The sequence below is a fragment of the Xenopus laevis genome, chromosome 8S (assembly GCF_017654675.1).
Source record: "Xenopus laevis strain J_2021 chromosome 8S, Xenopus_laevis_v10.1, whole genome shotgun sequence".
Taxonomy (NCBI): Eukaryota; Metazoa; Chordata; class Amphibia; order Anura; family Pipidae; genus Xenopus; species Xenopus laevis.
In genome coordinates this window covers 25,388,021-25,409,262 of record NC_054386.1, presented here as the reverse complement: position 1 = coordinate 25,409,262, position 21,242 = coordinate 25,388,021, and the positions used below count along the sequence as shown (strand labels likewise).

General features: G+C 39.3%; 1 protein-coding gene across 16 annotated transcripts in view; it reads left to right on the top strand.

Moving 5' to 3' along the window:
* LOC108699836 (neurexin-3) overlaps positions 1 to 21,242 on the top strand; it is a 337,779-nt gene that overhangs the window by 16,083 nt on the left and 300,454 nt on the right. For all 16 annotated transcript variants that reach the window (XR_005963885.1, XR_005963884.1, XR_005963886.1 and 13 more), the window contains exons 3-5: positions 9,731 to 9,748; positions 11,277 to 11,306; positions 11,946 to 11,957. Coding sequence is in view for 13 of the 16 variants with exons in the window: in XM_041575094.1 (XP_041431028.1) it covers positions 9,731 to 9,748; positions 11,277 to 11,306; positions 11,946 to 11,957 (60 nt within the window). In the remaining 3 variants the exon portion in view is untranslated. The remainder of the gene's footprint in view (positions 1 to 9,730; positions 9,749 to 11,276; positions 11,307 to 11,945; positions 11,958 to 21,242) is intronic.

Sequence of the window (21,242 nt, the reverse complement as noted above, 5' to 3'; positions counted from 1 at the left end):
TAACCTTATTGTGGCTTTAGTGTTGATTCTGATACCCCAAAATGTTACCTTATGTCAGTGAAGAACCCTTGTTATGGTTAGTAGATCATCCTCTAAAAAAAATCAGGGGCTCTTCTTAAAAAAATCTAGTAGGGCTGCAGCAAATTGCATTTAATTTAAATGCAATCAATTGACAATGCAATCAATGCAGCTCTGTTCAGTGGTGCAACCAGATGTTACTGGGCCCTACAGCAGACTCTATTTAGGGTCCCAAAAAACTGGAAGGTTGACTTATTCTACCAATTAAAATTGCTCATTAATTAGTGATTTACTGGACCTCCCTGCAACTGCAAGGTCTGCTTTCTCTGAAGCTATGCCTCTGGTTCTGTTATCTGCTTTTATTAGAAGTATCGCTAAATGTTATGGTGACCTGGTAACCTTACTTTATTTTATAGGGGTAGGCATTCTCCTAAAGCTGAATACCTATAAACGACATATGCTGAATGGCTAATGATCAGTTAGTTTAACTACATTCCATGCCCATTCAGTTTTTTTCTTGTTGCTTAAAGGAGAACTAAAGCTTAACTAAAGAAGAAGGCTAGAAATGTTTTGGACTTCGGTACCAGCCCAAGACAACCACAGCCCTTTAGCAGTGAAGATATGTGTCTCCGAAGATGCCCCAGTAGCTCCCCATCTTCTTTTCTGCTGATTCACTGCACATGCTCTATGCTGCTGTCACTTACTGAGCTTAGGGACCCACAATACCTCACAATATACTGCATATGCAAAATAGAAATATCATAAAATAAGGCTGATTAGTACTTAATACAGATAATTACTATATGTCAGCTCAGAAACCAGTGCGATTAGCTTTAATAATCAGCCTTGTTACATCAGCTTATATTACAGGCCAACCTCATTTTTTGCTTGTAAATTTGCAAGGACCCGTAAGCTTAGCTCCTTAACAGCTGCTCAGAGCCCAGTGAGCATGTGAGTGTCGCAGACACTTTCCAAGATGGTGACCCCCTGTGACAAGTTTGAAGTCCTGGATCATTGCTGCTATTGAGAAGGTGAAACTTTAAGCTGGTGCGATAAGTTCAGTATATAAAACATGGCATTTTTAACCATGTTGCATAAGAAGATTCCCTTAAAAATGGCCCTTACATACTGATGTTTGATCCTGCATTCCCCTCTGGTTAATAGCTCATGCATTCCAACAGTAGGGACCACATGAACAAAAGCAGTCCATACTTCCTTGTTTGGCTGTACTGAAGCTGCATTCCACCTGTATTCTGAGCTTACATGCAGCAGAAGGGCTTGTTCATCTTTGAGACCTTTTCATAAGATGTAGAGAGAGACAATTTGCAACTGGTTTTAATTTTTTATTATTTGTGGTTTTTGAGTTATTTAGCTTTTTGTTCAGCAGCTCTTCAGTCTTTAAGCAATCTGGTAGCTAGGGTCCAAATTTCCCTAGCGACCATGCGATCGCAGGAAATGCGGTAAATCCTTCGACTTCAATATTAGGTAATAGGATTTTTCTTCAACGGTCGAATATCGAGGGTTAATTAACCCTCGATATTTGACCCATAGTAAATGTGCCCCAAAGCATTTTTTTTAACCTACTTCTTGGTAAAGCTTAAATTCTCCTTTAAAGGGTTTGGATTCGACTCTTATCTGTGCATTTGAGAGAATTAAGTTGTGTGTGTGTGTGTGGGGGGGGGCAATGTTAGAATGGCGGAGTGTTGCATAAATAAGCTGTACTAGGATAGCAGCAAGTGTATATCTGATGGGACATGTTTACTTGTCAGTAGAGGTTCAGTACAGCAGTGTATTTTTCCATCACATATTTTAGCGAGCACACAGATTATGAGGATTAGGAATTAATTTGCTTTTGTGCTGTAAGGAGGTCAACCACCCACCCCCAAACCCACAAGACAGTTTTATTGCTTACTCTCCTGTAAAGAACAAAGGGTAGGGCTATTCTGCCACTGATTTTGTTGTATATTCGATAATTTCACAACATTTTCAGTCTTTTAATATGCATCCCCCTCTTCTCTTCACCTCCATGCGAAAGTGAAGTTAGAGATGGCCACAGTCCTCTAGAGTGAAATTGTCACGCTCCATTCATTTTTATGGGATTTTGAAAGGCGTATTTATCAAAGGATGAACTTTCACCCATGGATAAATACTCTTTTAAAAATCCCATAGAAATTCATGGGGTGTGGTGGAATTTAACTCTAGGGGACTGTGGCAATCTCTAACTTCACTTTTTGATAAATATACCCCTAAGGTGGGTGGCATGTAAAGGCTCAGAACCCTCACAATCTCTTATTTACACAACTGTATAAGTATTTATACCACCCCATACACACAGGGCAGCCATGGGGGGGGACAGGGGGGAGAGTTGTAGGGGGCCCGAGGGTAAGGGGGGCCACGCCACACTTACTTGATTAGCCGGGCCCCCCATCTTTCTAAGAGCTTCTGACTTTGGGAAGGAATGGACGTTTATGGGCCCCTGGCCACCAATTTTCTTATAATGTGGGGTGGGGGGCCCTGGCCACCAATATTTTTTAATGGGGGGGACCCTGGCCACAGATGTTTTTTTATGGGGGGCCCTGACCACCAATATCTTTATTTTTTATTAACATGTGGGAACCCTAGCCACCAATATATATATATTTTTTTTACTGTGTGGTGGGGGGGCGGACCTGTAGGTGGGGCTTGCGGTGGGCGCAGCCCAGGGGGCCCAGGAAATTTTGTCGTATGGGGCCCTGTGATTTCTGATTGAGGTCCTGCATACACATTTGTTCTTTCTACCTTATTGGCAAATATGCACTAACTGCTCTGTGTATGTGCTAATTTGGCAGGAGAAGGAGCTGGAGAGGGTGCATGCCCAGGGAAGTGCAGAATATTAACTTGGTACTTAGTGCTGCTCATACGTCAGCTATCCATGGTTTACTTGCTGAGATCTTCTGGATTCCTGTCCAACTCAGATGCATGACGCAGAATTTGGTGTATTCAAAATTGCATTAACAGCCAACTGGAGAAAGGTCCCAAGACGGACTGAAATGTCCTGTTGGCTGTTCATGCAATTTTTAATACACTTAGAACTTTTCCCAAGATATCTCGGTGTTGCTGAACTTTTTTAAATATATAGAGATAGAGATACCTCAGAGAGAGAGAGATATACTTACACTGACACAGACATACATACACACACACTCACCAAATTCTGTCATGCATATGCGCACAGGCTGTGCACTTGTAAGAAGGAGTGGATGAGAGTGCATTGGTTTTTCTCCACTTGCATAGAAAAGCAAATGAACAGCCCTGTGTGCCACTAGCCTAGAACAGTAGCAACGCATTCTCTGGAGTGAGTACTACAGCAGTCTGTCAAGGTTGGCAGATACCACAAGCCAGCTACCTGCCTCAAGCTGTAAAGCTGATTTGCAATAGTCTGGCCTGTTTGTTCATGATTTGGGCTGGGTCCATGGTTCCATTGAAAGGCTAGGAAGGTTAATACCCTTTGGCTGCCAATATGTTATACACCCCCCCCCCCCCCAGTGTATTAAATCACCAACTTTTTTTCTTACATTCTGTAAGTATAGGAAAACCTTGGGAAATGCTAACGATTCGCAGCTCAGTGCATGGTGAGTTTATGAGATTAGTGGTCTGGGATCTTTCTCCTTATGTAATCTGCCTGTGCAAGCCAACAAGCCAGAAGAAAATATAAGGGTTCATTGGGATGTTCTACAAAGATAACTTGTTATGCTTAGTAGGAAAGATCTCCTGACCTAGACAATTATCCAAACTAGGAGCATAGGCCACAGAAAAGAAGGAAAGTGTCTAACACATTGCCCCCCTACACCCCCCCCCCAGTGTAATGACCTTTCCTTGTCCTGTAATTCTAATGCATACAATGGAATTCATCACAAGTCTGTGCATCCTACTAGTTGGCAATAGTTTGGGGAAGGCCCTTTCCAGTTTCAGCACCATTATGTCCCCATGCATAAAGCTTTCCATTTTCACTCCCCATTCCTTCATTAACGTTTGTCTTTACTGGTCTCTATAATACCATGGAGCTTCTAAATACAGAAACTGTTGTTCTTGTTTTCCCAAACCCCATACATCACTTAATCCTCTGCTCTTGGTTTACTCTGTCTGTTATAATTCCCTAAAATTACTACATTGTTTCTTATTTGTGCACACAGTCTAACACACTCTTGTGTTTTAAAGTTTTTCAAGTTATAACTGTTTCCCCAGAGTGGAAAAACAAAAGCTGCAAAATCTTATCTGTTCAAATAACATCATCCTTTAGTACTTTCCTAGTGTAATTAGGGACACCTCTATGAGGAGTACTTCTTTAAAGGGAAGGTAATCTGTAAATTAACTTTTTGTATGTTATAGCAGAAACAAACATGTGAACTGTAAAAAAGGGTTGTGTACCTTTAAACACTTTTCAGTTCAGTTGTTTTCAGATCGTTCACCAGAAATAAAGACTTTTTCCAATTACTTTCTATTTGTGACTGTTTTTCTAATATTGAAGTGTAAAATTTAATTTTTCATCTCTCAAGCAGCTCTGGGGGTGGTTGCCGACTCTTTAACTGTTCTAAATTGATATATTTAGTTGATACATTTGTTATCCTTGGCATTGCTGAGCAGATTTCCTGAGTTTCATTACAGGCGGCTGTTAGAATTGATACAATAGTTGCTAATATTCCAAAGATGCTGCTGAGAAATGTATCAACTAATTGTATCAACTAAATGATGCAAATTGCAACAGATGTTTAGATGCTCCTGGATCACTGAACGGTCAGACTGAGACACCAGAGACAGGAACATTAAACTTCAATTTTGGGAAAACTGTGAGAAATAAAAGATGAAGAGCAATTGAAAAAGTATTTGTTTATGGTAAACAATCTGATAACAACTTAACTGAAAAAAAGTGTTTGGAAGGTGAATAACCCCTTTAAAGTTCTCTAAGAACTAAAGGTTAATTGCAAATTGCCTTATAAAACTACTGGCTATAATCAGTGCTGTCCAACTTCTGTGGTACTAAGGGCCGGAATCTTCTGGCCTATGTGGTGGAGTGTCGATATTGGAAGCCACATGCATGCAGAGTATTTCACACATAGGGAGCATAGGGCAGGCAGAGTATGGCACACACAGGGGGCATAGAGAAGGCAGAACAGAGCAGGAGACCGGGAAACCTGTCAGAAGAACTCTTAAGATGAACAGTTCATACTGAGCTACATACAATAACACAATGCTGGTGCCCATCAGCAGATTTCCATGTGGGGGCCACGCCAGACATGGGTCGCCAGTTGGACAGCACTCATCTATATCATACTAAAAGTTAGAAAATGAAAGTAACAATTCAAGGTAATTCTCTATAGCTAAAAGGTGTATCTCTCACTTGTGTATTTGTGCAATTGAAACTGCTTTGGCAAAATGTTTGTACTTTTTTTGTACTACAAGAGTAATATACATTCTAGGACAGGATACAATGTTGTTGAATTTTTACTCCCAGGATGGCGGGTAATGTATTTCTTCATCTGAAGGGGTTCAGAAGGTTGTTTCCTCGGTTGAGAACATCAGTGATCTACAGGACTGAAGTTGTTTGCCAACTCATTTGAAACAAATGATCACAGCTGCTAGCCAGTAGCAGACTGAATATCTGTTCCCTATTACGTATTCTATAGCATTCGTTAAGTACAGTCAGACTGTTGGAGGTAAACACTGTATGTAATATAAACCCTGCTGTATGATTTGAATTGTACTTCAATTTGTATTGCCTTTTGTTCTATATACCTGACAAACAAAAAGAAACCTTTCAGCCTTGTTCAAACATCTCTAGCAAGGGAAAAGACACTAAAGCAGTGGATACTACCCCTTTTTTTTTTTTTTTTTTGCAATGTAGTTTGACCTTTTTAGTAAAGGCATTGCAAAAAGGCCCAGAAAAGTCATAAAAACATTTCTCCAAAAATGCTTTTGATTGTTCACACTTACCCTAGAAGCCCATTATTCAGAACACATTATGGTACATTTACAGGCAAGTTCAAAGTGTGAGTACACGTTGATGATATTCACAAAGGAACTTGCATAAACACTTGCTCATTAGCAAACTGAGACAAATGGCAATGGGGTAAATCTACTAAGCAGCGAAAATTCACCAGCACCGGCTTTGCAGCCATCGCAACACTTGGCCAGGCGAAAATTCGCTCAGACAACGCTAATTTACTACAATGCAAAGTTGCGTCCAAGACGCAGAATGCGGGCAAATTTTTGCTAGCGTTACTTCAGCAATCAAAGCATGTGCTAGCATTCAATTATGCCTAATGCAACTTTTTTAGAGGTCTTCGCTCAGGCTAATTTCCAGGAAATTCTAAAGTTGAATGGACGTATTTGTTGAAGCAAATACATTACATTACACAAGTCCAGGGAACCTTAATAAAGAAAATTTAGTTGTTATAATACCCTACACATGAGCCCACTGTATAGTTTATGTGCCATATGTAAGAAAATGTAGGGGGGAACCCGGTTACCCAAAAAATTTTTAAGGACTTTTGCAGGCTATCACTCTGAAAAAAGGAAAAGACTTAGGATAAAAATTATAATGAAAGTAACAGAAGATTGAGGCAGATCGATGTACTCCAATGCATTTAGCCTGGTCTGAGCTGGGGAAGGCAAATCTGGCGAAAGAGGTGACTTTAGTAAAATCTGCATCTTAGTGAATTTGCTGAGTAATGTCCATTTGCCAGAGTGAAAATTCGCCTGGCGATAGAGTGCGAATGACCACTAGGGTCTGTCTCTTTCGCTAGCGAAGTCACGCCTGCGCCCGTTGTAAATCGTCGAAGTGCCTGAAATTGGTAATGCTGGTGAATCATCACCAGCATTACTCACTTTGGCCTTTAGTAAATCTGCCCCAATGTGTCCTCTCAGCCTTCCCTGATGAGTTGTGCACAATTGCATGTATGGATGCAAGGTTTCCTGTATTTTTCATCTGCCTGGTCCTGGCAGTAGTTATAGGATTCTCTTCATTTCCAACCACAGCTGCAATTGAATCAGGTGCCATAATTGACACAACATGCTGCAATAGACACCATTTGCACACAAATACAGAAAGAAATATAAGTGCTGGAACCGCAAATAAATGTGGTACAAAGGAAATCTGCATCATTTAGAGCATTGTAATATTGGGAAACGTTTCTTGTAAAATGGCCCATGCACAGGGCTTCCATATAATCACATACTACAGTGTGAATATTTAGGTCGGTCTAGGGTCTGAACTTCTGGACCACAAAGAAAGCTTCAAGGGGAATTATTGTGAAAATGAAAATTTAGTGTAAGCTTCATCATACTGAAATAAGACATTTTGTAAATACAATCAATGAAATATTCTGCATCATTTCTGAAATTATCAAGTTTATCTTCACCATCTCTCTCTCTCAGCATCTTTCTCTTCAGTCTGTCTTTGTGCAACAGTTAGGTGTCAGATATTCATTGACAGTTAAATCCAATATATTTTATAGGGGGGAGCTTTCTTTTCCTAGCAGATGAATTAGAGCTCACTCAAATAACTTATTCCAGTACAAAAAAAATCTAACACAATAACTGCCTTTTGCATAAATCCTGCATGTAGAGAGACATGATGTCTGGTAATTTTAAGAGTGAGCTCTAATACATCTAGGCAAAAGGAGCCCCCCTATAAGATATATTGGATCTAACTGTCAATGAATATGTGACACCCAACTGCTGCATGAAGACAGAATGAAGAGTAAAAGATGCTGAGAGAAGAATAGTGAAGAGAAACGGTACCGAATTTTTAATGGATTATATTTAGAAAACCTATTATTTCAGTATGCTAAAGCTTATATTCAACATTCATTTTCGCGATAGTTCCTCTTTAAGAATAATGGCACGCAGGGGGTAATCTATGTGATTTGGCGCCCTAGCATTTTTCTGCTTGGAGGGTGGCAAAATGCTTGGAATCTCTCCCCCATTCATTCCAATAGTAATAACCATGTTAGCCAGTTGTTAACAATTGTTAGGCAGTTATTTTTTTTGACAACGCTGGCTAATTCCAGCACTTTGTTACATGCCTAGCACCCACCAAGGTGGAAATTTCTTGGGCAGCAAGATGTGCAGAATTGTCCTATGTCCCATTACTCTTAGAAATGCCTAACCCTGCCATTTGCTAGCACACCCCTTGTTTCAGTGCATATTCTGACCTTAGAACATCATGCTTTAGTTTTTTCCTGTGGTGCAAGAAAAAAAAAAATACAGGTCTTGTCCTTTCTACGTGAAATGCCGTAAGGACATTATACCTGTCTTTGCATATCAACTATTACACCATTCCAGAGATTGTTTCAGAGTAAGGTATAGGGCACAACAAAACCATATATTGGGGCACAATGAGTTCCAATACTTTTGTTTCACTTCTTCTTTAAATAAAACACCTGATCTTACACCAAAAAAATGTAAAGAGAAATTATAGGGAGAGGATGAAAACAACAATAGAAAGGACTATATATTCACTGGACATATAAGTAATAGGGGAGAGTAACAAAGCATGGGGGATATAAAATAATAAGACAGACATTGTATTTCATTGTTGCATTAAATAAAGGCAAGACATGCAGTGAAGAAAATAGTGTTCTGTATTGGGCGTAGAACAGTGAAACAATATATGGTGTCAGCTTCAGGGAATTATGGTATTTGTTAGCTTGTTGCTTTGAAGAAAAGGGTTAACACACTGCAGTGACTCTCCTGTCCCCTTTCTCTTGTTGGCTAATGATGTTTGAACTGGGATAAAAGGATGAAAAGGATGCAGAGCTGGCCAAGCGTGCAGAGTCTAATGGGTAGATCAAATAACACTGGTAACAGGGAATAAAAGCATGAAATGAATACATATATTAAATATTTACCTTTTCTGCTATATCTATGTCTCCTGTGTTGGACATGCATCAGCCAATTTCTAGAGGCTAACATCAGCATTCTTAGTATAATTAACTTGTTTGCATATTCACTAAGATACACGCTGGAAGAAGTTTGCTCCGTTTGTCCGAGGACTTCACAAGTAATTGTCCACATGTAAAGACCATGTGGTCAGCGGTGAGTCAATCCCCACTGCAAGAAAAGAAACTACTCATAAAAATGATATTCTATAAATCTTTGTGCTGTTGGTTGCAATGAGAGTCCATGAGAGAGTACAAGGAACTGGAGGGAAGTCTCATTAGTCCCTTGATTCTCAAACTTTTTCCTGCTACTGATGATAAATTCTGGCAATCCAGTGTTGGATCGGGTTGTGTGCTCTCAGAGTGGTTGGGCAATGAGTGGCTTCTGCACACAATCTGTCTGAATTTATTGTCCAGAATATTGGTGTGTTTGTGGGGGGTGTTGTGCCTTTCTCAGGATACAATTAAGATTGTTTTTGATATAAAATGTGTTTCACATAAAGAATATTCTAACACATATTCTTGCAGGTGTGTCAGCAATCTGTTCGCTACTGGACAGATGAAGAAATTCATGCATAGTGGATGGGTTGAGTTGCCTCTCATCTTCCACTTGCATGTGTGCATGGGGAGGGGTAAAGGCAGGCGATTGTGTCCTGTTTGCATGAAGTGCAATTATCATGCAAAGAGTTTGTGTTGAGTGCATAGTGTCTGACTTTTTTTTCCTGTCTTTCTCCCTTTTTCTTTGTCTTTTTCTTACCCCACCTCCAATCCTTTATCCTTTTATGCTTCCTTAGATGCTAATGATATTCCAGGTGAGTAGCTTACCAACATAGTCAGAATTTCCCAATTTCCCTGTGTTAGAGCCAATATACCTTTTTTTTTTTTCTTCCAAATTGCTTAGTTTTTTACATTTTGAAATATATATATAAAGAAAGCAAATATATCCTAAAGCTGTCTCCCTCAGACTCGATTTTATTCAAATAATCCAGATTTTAAAAAATTATTTCCTTTTTCTCTGTATTAACAAAACTGTACGTTCTACCAAACAAAAATATAATTAATATATATTGGAAGCAAAACCAGCCTATTAGGTTTATTTAGGGGCAGATTTACTAAGGGTCGAAGTGAATTTTCGAATTTAAAAAGATTGAATTTAGAACAATTTTTGGGTACTTCGACCTTCGAATAGGCCTAAATTCGACTTTGATTCGAAGTAATAAAGTTAGACTTCGAAAATCGAAGTACTGTCTCTTGTTTGACTTCGACACTTCGCCATCTTAAACCTGCCGAATTGCTATGTTCGCCTATGGGGACCTCCTAGAACCCATAGCCAACATTTGGCTAAGTCTTTAGATGTCAAAGGAAAATCGTTTGATCGATAGATGAAATCGTTCGATTCGAAGGATTTCATTGTACGATCGAATGATTTTCCTTAGACCGAAAACGCCCAAATTCGATAAAAAAACGTTGACTTTCCAAGTTTTTTCCACTTTGAAATTCGACACATGATAAATCTGCCCCTTAATGTTTAAATGGTTTTATAGTAGACGTAAGATACAAATTGCTGAAATACCTGTTATCCAGAAAACCCCATGTCCCAAGCATTCTGGATCAGTGTCGGACTGGCCCACAGGGATACCAGGAAAACTCCCGGTGGGCCCAGGTGTCAGTGGGCCTCTTGCTTCAATCCATTTGGCCTATTTCATGGTTATTCCCTATTTCTTTATGGGAAATAATGCTTAATAATGGAAGAATAGCGTATAGTATGTACAGAAAAGAGACTAGGAGAATAAAGAGGTTGAGTGAGGAGAGGAGGTATAAAAGTTTGGAAAGTGGGCCCTCAGCCTAAGGCTTTCTGGTGGGCCCTTGGCATCCCAGTCCGACACTGTTCTGGATAACAGGTCCCATACCTGTATGTTTATATATTATAGATGGATGGGGAAGAATGCTGCTTAAAGAATAATACATGAAAGTGTTGTTTTAACTTAAAAAGATCTGCTTCCCTGTTATAACATATTTTATGGGTCAGTATCAGTAGTAAACAGCACTTTAAAATCCCATTGAACTGCTAGCCTATTTCCATGCATTTTATGTATCCTCTTCTGATAAACGATGGCTTTTCTGCATGATTTGGAAAGCTGGAGTGATAACCGCTATTATGCCATACTTCCAGATTAAGTATGTCACCACAATCCCTGTTTGGGGTATTGAATAGCCAGTGTGGTAATTATATGTTTTATTCTCCCTCTCCTGTTGTCTTTATCTTCTTTTCTTCTCTTTATTTCACCCTTTATCACACCTTTTTTCTCGTTTCTATTTCCTTTTCCTTCCTTTTTTAAGGTCTGGCCCACTTGATGATTGATGACCAAGGTATGGATCTCCCCAAATCTGGGTGCAGTTCCTCTTCCATTTTCATTTTATTTCCCTCTTCCCTCTTGTTCATGACTGGGCCTTCCTCTATTACCTATTTATCGTGTATTAAAATAAGGAACATCTATTGGGCATCACCCCTAATGGGCATCACCCTTTGAACTTTATTCCTTTGAGTTCTTTTGCTTTTTGACCATTCCACATCCCCTTGTACCTGGGGCCAAATTAATAAGCAGAATTTTCATTCACTATTACTTTATACTTCTTACTGTGTCTGAGTTAGAAGGATGTGTGCTATCCACACACAGTCTCCTTTTTACATTAGTGGGAATCATCTGCATGGAATCACTCACTCTCAAGACACCCTGCTTTTCTACATTCCCTGCATGTAGAATTGCCAATGCAGAGTGTCCCATGTGCATCTCTTATATGTAGTGTGCTGTGATTTGTGTTTTGTGTGCTGTGTTGTGTCCTTTGATGTGTGTGCTGTGCCAATGTCCTATATTATGGTGCTTTAATATGTTTTCATTTTTTGAAAGCATGTCATTAAAAGCTCAATCCCTGACTTTGGTATCTTTTTTTTCTCTACAACACATTTTTTCTGCTCTCCGGGACTGTCACTGCTGTTGCACCTTACAGTGAGAAGCAAAGGTAGAGAGCTTGTTTACTTCTATGAATAAGCCCATTGGATTTTCTGTGCACACCAACCATGTGTACTGCATATTGTACATATTGTTCTAGTCCATTCATTGTTTCATGTAGTTAGTTCACTTTCAATTACCCTATTTTATTGCTTCTAATTCAGAGCTGGCTACTGTATTATCCATATTTCAGTTAACAATTGAAATGCTTTAGACTGAAGATACTGCAAATAATTCAGAAACGTTTTATTGGAGTATTTATTTCTACATCTGTTCTTCTATATGAATTGGGATAGCTTGGGGGAAGGAGACGGGACCAATGGGTGGAATTATATGGTGGGTATGTAGAAAAATGTGGCTAAGCTATATGTGTAATATGTAAGAGGTGTGTAAGACTTGTATCTATTCATTTAGGGGAATGTGGAAAATAGGGAGAGGCTATTCTTAAAAGATAGACTCTTCTATAGGGTTGCCAGGTCTAATTTTGAAAACCAGCCACAGTAAGCTACAAAACCTGCCAAAAACTAGCCAAGAGGCACTTCAAGAGGAGCTGAAATACAGCACAATATGTTGAGTGAAAAGAAATTAATGAATTTATATGAAAATACGCTTTTTTGACACGGTTTAACAAATTTTCCCATGAAGCAAAATGGGACAGATTTACCCATCACCAGGGGTGTAACTACAGAGGGGGGCCCCATAAGGCCATAATACATATACAATTTCAATAAATATTGGTAAAGCAGGTCAACCAGATTTTTGCCCCAAAATTGAGGAAATTCACCAGAAAGAGGGACAGAAGGCGGGGGTACATTTCCCAAATCTGGTAACTCCCATCTTCTACACAAGTCAGTCCCATTGCATGCTGGGTATTGTAGTCTTACATTAAACTTGGCAGTTGGCAAATTGTTAAACAAAAACTACTTTACCCAACATGCATTGGAAGACTCAGGCTTGGCACATTAGGGCAAAAAAAAACTTTGGCTGGTTTCCAAATTTCAAACCAACCAAAGGCCCAAAAAGTGGCTCAAATCCGTACCTTGGCTAGTTTGTACTTTCAAAACCCATCTGGACTTTAAATTAGAAGAAACCTGGCAACCCTGCTATAGAGAAACATTAAGGTGAGCTTAATTGTGAGCAGTAGGACAATACATATTTAAAGGGAGAGAGCGAGAAATGGACCTATTCAATTTTTAGTTTGTTGATCATGGTATAAGGGTAGGACTCCATGTGTGATTTTGACACGATCCGATGCGCTGCGCAAAAACGTAGGCGTCAAGTCGGATGTGATGGAAATATGGTAAGAGATAGAAATGTTGTATGACGTTGCAGCGTTCATCCGACGCAACATGACTGTCGGATGCAGGTGCAGCGTCTGCATCCGACAGTCGTGCTGCGTCGTACCACTGCTGCGACACTATCCGACGTTCCTGTTGCTTACCTTATTTTCATCGCATCCAACTTGACGCCTGTGTCTGTTGAGCAGCACGTTGGATCGCTCCAAAATCGCCTGTGGAGTTCTACCTTACCACTTAACTTTGTCTGGAGTGTCTGCAAATTTTAGTCATGCATGTTTGTGCAGTTAGGGTGGCCATAGACACACAGATCCCATTGTACGAATCAAGGATTTGTACGACTTTCGGATCGTGTGTGGCGTGTGCCAACATCTTTCGTCCCGCGGAGATCGGTCAATCGGTCGGGTTTGATTTTGACCCGACCGATCCCGCTGGAGCCCACGGCACACCGTAATCAGATCGTTCGGCCATACGGCCGAACAATCCGATTACCCCCGATATAGCCATGTTTGTTAATGGCATATCGGGGAAAGATCCACTTGTTTGGCGATGTGGCCAATCGAGTGGATCTTTGCATCTATGGCCACCTTTAATATATAGCTTTGACCAAAAGCAATACAATCTTCCTTCAATAACTAGATTCAACTGTGAGGACTTCTCCCACTGATACATCTATGAATTTATAATCTAAGGAACAACAATCTTGCATGAAGGTCATTGGTACTACTTGGTAATATATCAGTGAATTCTCCTTGGTAAGAAGCAGGTGTGCACAATGTGTGCTCTGTGGCAACTCCCAATAACGCCCTCAGGCTACTAAACACTTATGCTTCAAAATCAGCACAATTTTTGTAGGAGGCAAATTTACATAAGGACAGGACTGCAGCAATTTGTTTGCAAATGAGGCTTCTGCGGAGAAGCAAAAACCACACTGGGGGCCAAAGTCCCTTGTCACAAGTGCGATTAACCCATCCAGTTCTGGCACAATCAGCTAATGGTTTTTCATTTTATGAAAGCTGATTCTGGGAAAACATATTTGTAAAATATGCTGACACATTATTACATTTGATGTGTATGTTTATTTGTTTTAGTCATTTTAATTGGCCATTAGGAAAGGAACATGGTCTTGAATGGTTTCTTTTAATGATTTGCATGGTGGGATTTTTCAAGCATTTCTGTGCCTCGTATAATTCAACAAAAGCAAATGTAAATCAAGAAAATAACTTTTACTCCTAGCTTTTTTGACACTGCATCTATATTTACTTGGTTTGCATTATACTTACCTATGTAAATGTGACTGGCTAGGGTGATGGCTATAGTGTTGGACTGGCCCACCAGGGAAGAAGGTGCAGCCTTTTTATTTTGGATGTTCTTCACTGCAGTAAATCAATGTATTCCTGATACGAACATTGTAAGCCATGTTTTTCCCCATAATTCACTTTATACCTTGGTATACCTGGATATGACAATGACTATTGTTCAGCTTCACTTTTTACAACCTATTATATAAATCAAATCACAGATTAGCAGTGTGAATAAAACAATTGGGACCATGTAGGCTCCTACCACTATAATGGTAACTCTACATGTCAAAACAAACTAGGGATGCACCGAATCCAGGATTCGGCCTTTTTCAGCAGGATGTGGATTCGGCCAAATCCTTCTGCCCGGCCAACCGAATCCGAACCCTAATTTTTCCTAAATTTTCCCCTTCCCACCCCCTAATTTGCATATGCAAATTAGGATTTGGATTCGGTTCGGTATTCGGCCCAATCTTTCATGAAAGATTCGGGGGTTCGGCCGAATCCAAAAAAGTGGATTCGGTGCATCCCTAAAACAAACAGGGTGGATTTTGATAATGTTTTGTATCTGTGATATTTATATAGGCTCTGAGAAGCTGGGCATAAATTGCCAGGTCGTCAAACGAATGGAATGGATCTTTTCCTGAAACTGTGTTAATCCAATCATTTAATATTCAAGACAACAATCGGAGATAATCTGATATAATATATATTATAGGCTTGAACATTATTGCAATTTCAGAACACACATTCACATGTCAGCTGTGTCTACTAAAACACCTGTCTATTTAGCTTTCCTATATAAGTGACTAATCCAGAACAGAAGTTCTGAACTGTGGGACTTTTTTAATAACTGGAGTTGTTTGCCAGTGACAATATGCGAGTATTTCATTTTTTATTATGCAATTGTCTATTGGATGTGCCCAATGGTAAGTTTAAATCTTTCCTATAACTTTAAAGCCCCCCTTTAAAATCAGGTTGGCCATAACATTCCTTATCACCGCCTGTAGCCCCCTTCTAAGATTGTAATTCCCAAGCAGTGGCGTAACTAGATATTACTGGGCCCCACAGCAAATTATTTTTCATGCCCCCAAAATGTTTAGAGGTTGACTTGTTTCTCCAATATTTATTGAAATTGTATATGAATTAGGGCCTCATGGGGCCCCTATACCTCCTGGGCCCCCCTGCAGCCGCAGGGTCTGCTTCCTCTATAGTTACGCCCCTGTTCCCAAGCAAGAAGCCGGGTGTTCATATGGTGTGACGTTGTTGCAGGCAGAAAATATCAAAAACAGGTACTAAAGGGGAACCTCAACCATGACTTCAGCATGAGTGACCCCTTTAAATGTGTTCCTAGCAGGTGCAAAGGAATACCATTAAATGATTCTAGCAGAGGTCCTCCTATCTACCGTGAAAAATCTAGCATAAAAATGTAAGGGTTTTGTGACTCTCAATGATTTTTTCCACTTTGTAATATGGCGAGACAAGCAGGCATTCTTCTATACACTCTCTCATGACATTTTGCCTAATTGAGTTCACATTCAGTTTTTTATGAGGTTGCCTCATCAGAGCAATCGCACACTGTAAATACCAATATTTAGATAATAATCTAAAAATTCTCTCTGCAGAATTATATATGGCAATATATTTTCCTCAAGATTTTTTTTTTTTGCATATTACCATTAAAGCAACTAGGAGCAATGATTCAGTTGTATCCTTTCTCAAGCACATACCATAATTATTTTCACCTTAATATTACCCTTACGAGAGTATACTGATTGTATATAAGTGTGCATCAGGAACAAACTAGAAAGAAAGCAAGTTAGTAGAGCATCACATCATATGTATATGGGTCCAAATTAATTCTCTTTAAATTTTGCAAATTCCATTTATATCAGTTAAGAAGTCCTCTGTGGCTCTTTCAACCCCCATTACCATGCAGAGCCACTTTGTTTTGAACCTGGTGACAGAAAGCATGTGATACTGACGCACTCTTGCATTGCTACATCTATTTGCAAAATTGGTTAAGTTAAACGCACACTAGGGGGTTATTTATCAAAATCCAAATTTATCTCAATATTTTCTGCTGCAAACTCCGATTTATTATTAAATTTTTGCGAAAATTTGGTTTGGGGGAAAAAAAAATCAGATTTTCATGCATCCGCTTGTTGTAGTAAAGAGGTGCTTATTGTAAAAAATCCTACCCAAAGCAAGAGTTACATTTTTGATTGTCAGGAGAACCAGGTCTTCCATAAAATTAAGCTGAATAACATGTCTGACCCTGACTGTATGCATCCAAGCAAGAGGGAACATACTATACTGTATTTAATTTTCATTTACTCCATCACTTTTTGCATTCTTCTTCAAGATTGACAGAAATCATATGTAGAAAGAGTGTTTTATTTTATAGAAGGGAGTACTTGACAAATTTTACGTACATTGATACGTTTTACAATTGCTGGGAATGTAAATAACAGAGATGCAATTTTTATACACTTTTTTTGTGATAATTTGATACAAATAGTAGCTAGAGATAGTAGCACGTCTATGAAGATGCACTTGTACTAAAATATGACCTTGGTGCAACATTTTTGCAAATATTCATCAGAAACTTAATGTTAAGTAAGAAATTTTCATCAACCAGCAATGATTCAAATGCAATTATTGGATGGGAAGGTGTATTGCACCATGCTCCATTGCTTTGGTCAGTATTTGATGATAAGATATTTGGCACAAATTTTCCTAGTACATTTTAATCCATCGATCGAACGATTTTTCTACGACCAAAAAAACATAGGAAAACCTATGGGGACCTTCCCCATAGGCTAACATTGCACCTCAGTAGGTTTTAGGTGGCGAAGTAGGGGGTCGAAGTTTTTTTTAAAGAGACAGTACTTCGACTATCGAATGGTCGAGTATTCGAACGATTTTTAGTTCAAATCGTTCGAAAAAAATCGGAATTATTTGACTATAATGGAGTCTATGGGAGAGGGCCTTTCTGTAATTCGGAACTTTCTGGATGAGTTTCCTGATAACAGATCCCATACCTGTATCGCATTTTCAGTGTTTACATGGTGGAGGTATTTTGACCTACAATATAGTTTTACTTTAAAATTAAGTTTCTGTTGATGCTGTAAAAATATGTTGTGTTCCTGAAGCACTTGATATGCTACCACAGGGGTCTTAAGGCCCCATGCGGGCCGATAAAAGCTGCAGACAGACAGAGTCGGCAACTTATTTGCCTGTGTGTGGGGCCATCCTACGGGAGTCCCCGATCGATATATGGTGAAAGTCGGACAGATGCCGATAGGGCAAGGTAAAAAATCCCGTCGGATCACTGCCGCATCTTTTCATTGATGCTGTCCCGTGTTCCGACCGCCCGTATGGCCTCCATTCTGATCCGATCGTTGGGCCCTAGGGCCCGATATCGCTCACCTCAATGTGGGCATATCGGGGAGAGATCCGCTAGTTTGGATCGCCAAACGAGCGGATCTCCCTGTGTATGGCCACCTTAAGAGAAATGTTTGGATAAACTAACTGGATAAATACCTGAGAGGATGGTTGGTAAAAAATGTAAGTCTCCGTTCTTTTCTGAGCTGCTTATTTGAAATATGTTAGTTGAACTTGTGGTTGGTTTTAAATATTTTAGAATGTTGGGGATACTATAAAGTCAAATAAAGGGAGACATGGATGCTCACAAAGAAAACTATATTGAATATGAATATAGTAAACTAGTGCAGTAAAGAGGATTAGCCCATATCACTAGCAAGCTTGACTCATGTGTGCCATTGTTTTTAGCATAAAGGGACAGTAACAAAAAAAAATTGAATTGTTTTAAAGCAATTAATATATAATGTACTGTTGCCTTGCCATGGTAAAACTGGTATGTTTCAGAACCACTTCTAGAGTTTATGTAAATATATAATGCTGTGTAGTCATGGAGGCAGCCATTCAAACTAAAATAGGGCAAAGTGGCACCGGTTAACTAGCATATAGCAGATATACTGAGTAAAATACAATGGGTTTAGTTCCTACACAGGAAAATAAACAGGCTATAAATGCAATTCATGGCATACAGACCATTAAATGAAAACCTCTCATATATAAAACAAGATGTCTGTTACCAGGAAATAGTTTATTTACAGGTTCTAGATCAAAAGATACAAACTTGGGAGGCCTATTTATCAAAATTTGTGAAGTTTAGAGTTTTTTTTTTCTACTTCTAATAAATTCACAATCTAAAAAAGCTAGAATGTTTACTTATGAGAAAGTCCGTGGCAAAATTGTGGAAAGAACTTAAACTCGATTTTGTGATTTTGCATACTCAAAAATTGAAATTGAAACTCTAAAACACAAATTTAAAAAAAAAAAAGGCTTGAATTTTGCGTAGGACAACTCCCATAGACTTCTACCAAACATTCGGGTTTTTAAAAATATAAATAGAATTTGTGACCTGTGGCAAAAATTCAGATTCAAACCTTAATAAATGAATAATAAATAAAAAAAAAACAAAAACCTAATTTTTGACATTACTGTTTCTTTGATATTTTTTTTTCCCTGCTGCCTATTATGGAATCAAGTGGCAATAATATAATATCATCATGTGTTGCCTCTGATTGAATGGGGAGTTTTAATATTTTGGTGAATTGTAGAATCTTCCTCCTCTATCTATAAAAAACACACTTCATTTGAAGTGGCTTTGCTGTACATAGCATTACATGTGGTTTAATGCCTCACAGCGATGAAGGAGTTAAGTGCTCCCTAGTGGGTTGGGCAGGTGCATTGACATGAAAGCTAATACAGTGAACGAATCCCGTGTAAAAACAATCAGAGGCAAACGCACATCCCAGATGGCTGCTTGGCCTGCGACCTCCTTTTAATAAGCTACTCAGGGCTAATTATTGCTCCCTTTCAGGCAGGGTAATTTACTCCTGCTTTCTTATTTTAAAGACCCAGCTCTCAGCCATTTTTCTTCCAGTCCTTTCCGATACTGTGTGCCAGACTGTGCTGTCACAGAAGGTCATTTAATTTGACACCAATAATGATGCAAAACAGTGAAAAAGAAACAGGGGGATAAACAGAGGAGGCACAAATATTTGTCATAGCATTAGAAAAGCCATACAGTCTGATTCAGAGCTGCAGAATACTTGTGAAAGTGGTGTTTTTTGCTGACTCATGCTCGTAGCAGCCTAAATATACTTGTATTCATCATGCATGCATCATACAGTAGACAATCATATATAAACATACTAAAACATGATGTACAGACACAGATATTTTATGCTGTATGTATGTCACATATGTCAACATATTGCATTGTATATTTTGTTACATTTACAACTTAAATTTAGCTTAAAATGTATATACTCAAGTACTGCTAGTAAATGTAACTTATTTAAATATGCCTGCGTGAATAAGGCACTTTGGCACTGTTATTGCATTTTTTAAATTCAAGGAATAACCCATTTCTAATTACACTTAGGGGGTTGTTTATCACGGTCCGAATTTATCTCAATATCGGCTAATATCGATCTAAGCTGCTCGGGTTTTTAACGCTTATTTATGACCTTTTCCTGAAAATCACCTTTGCGGGAAAAGCTCAGATTTTCACGATTTTTTTCGTGAATTTTCCCCCGAAAGCTCCGAAAACATTGTGAAATTGCCTGAAACCCCCGACACAACCAAAAATCAATGGGACTGTTACCATTGACTTTTATGCAACCTTGACAGGTTTGAGATGCCGTTTTTTTATATTCAGGCTTTTTAGCCCTCGGGGTTTAAGAAATTCATTAAAAAATCGTGATTTTTTTTTTATAAAAGCCTATTATAACACACAAAAATCTAATTTTTCGGGTATTCGGAGCTTAGTAAATAACCCCCTTAGAATCAAATGTATTTTAAGTATTAAAAAAAGCTATATATCTATAAAGAGCTGTCAACTTTTTTAAGGCACTGGGGGGAGATGCAGCGAAAATGACACGCTGCTGAAAAAAAAATCACAGGTTTATGACGACCTTCACACTCAGGGTCGGACTGGGGGGCCCGCGGCCCACCGGGGTTGGTTTCTCGGGGGCCACCCTCTGACTCCCGCCCATACTGGGGCCCCTGCTGCCTGCGCACGCGCTTGTACTGAATGACATCTTTGCTAAGTCCCTGTGAGAGGCACAACTCCGGGCTCCCACATGCACTTGTATTTCTCACTACCACAGGCTCAGAGCTGCCGTAACAGGGGACGCACTGGAGCAGTAGCTAGCGTGCACGCCACCCCGAGCAAACGGGGGCCCACTGGGTTTTTTCCCGGTGTCCTGCCGACCCAGTCCAACACTGTTAATGCACAAAACCTCTCCTGAATCCACCAAAGTCACGCAGCACATGTGCACACTATTAACGTAATTACACGGGGCCCCCCGACCCCCCTCCGGAAGCGGAGATCGTGGTGGATCGCCGTGTGCCGATTCTGATTCTTGGACAATTACAGTATATATTACAGTATATATTACAGTATATACAGATGCAAAGTCTGTTCCAATCCTCATTATAATTGCAGCCATTCAAAATATAGTAGTAAATATGATATAGCAGTAAAATATAGTAGTATGGTATGGGATCCGTTATCCGGAATCCGTTCTCCTGGATCCAGAAAGATCCAAATTACATAAAGGCCATCTTCCATAGACTTACAGAAAGATGTCCCGAGGTTTG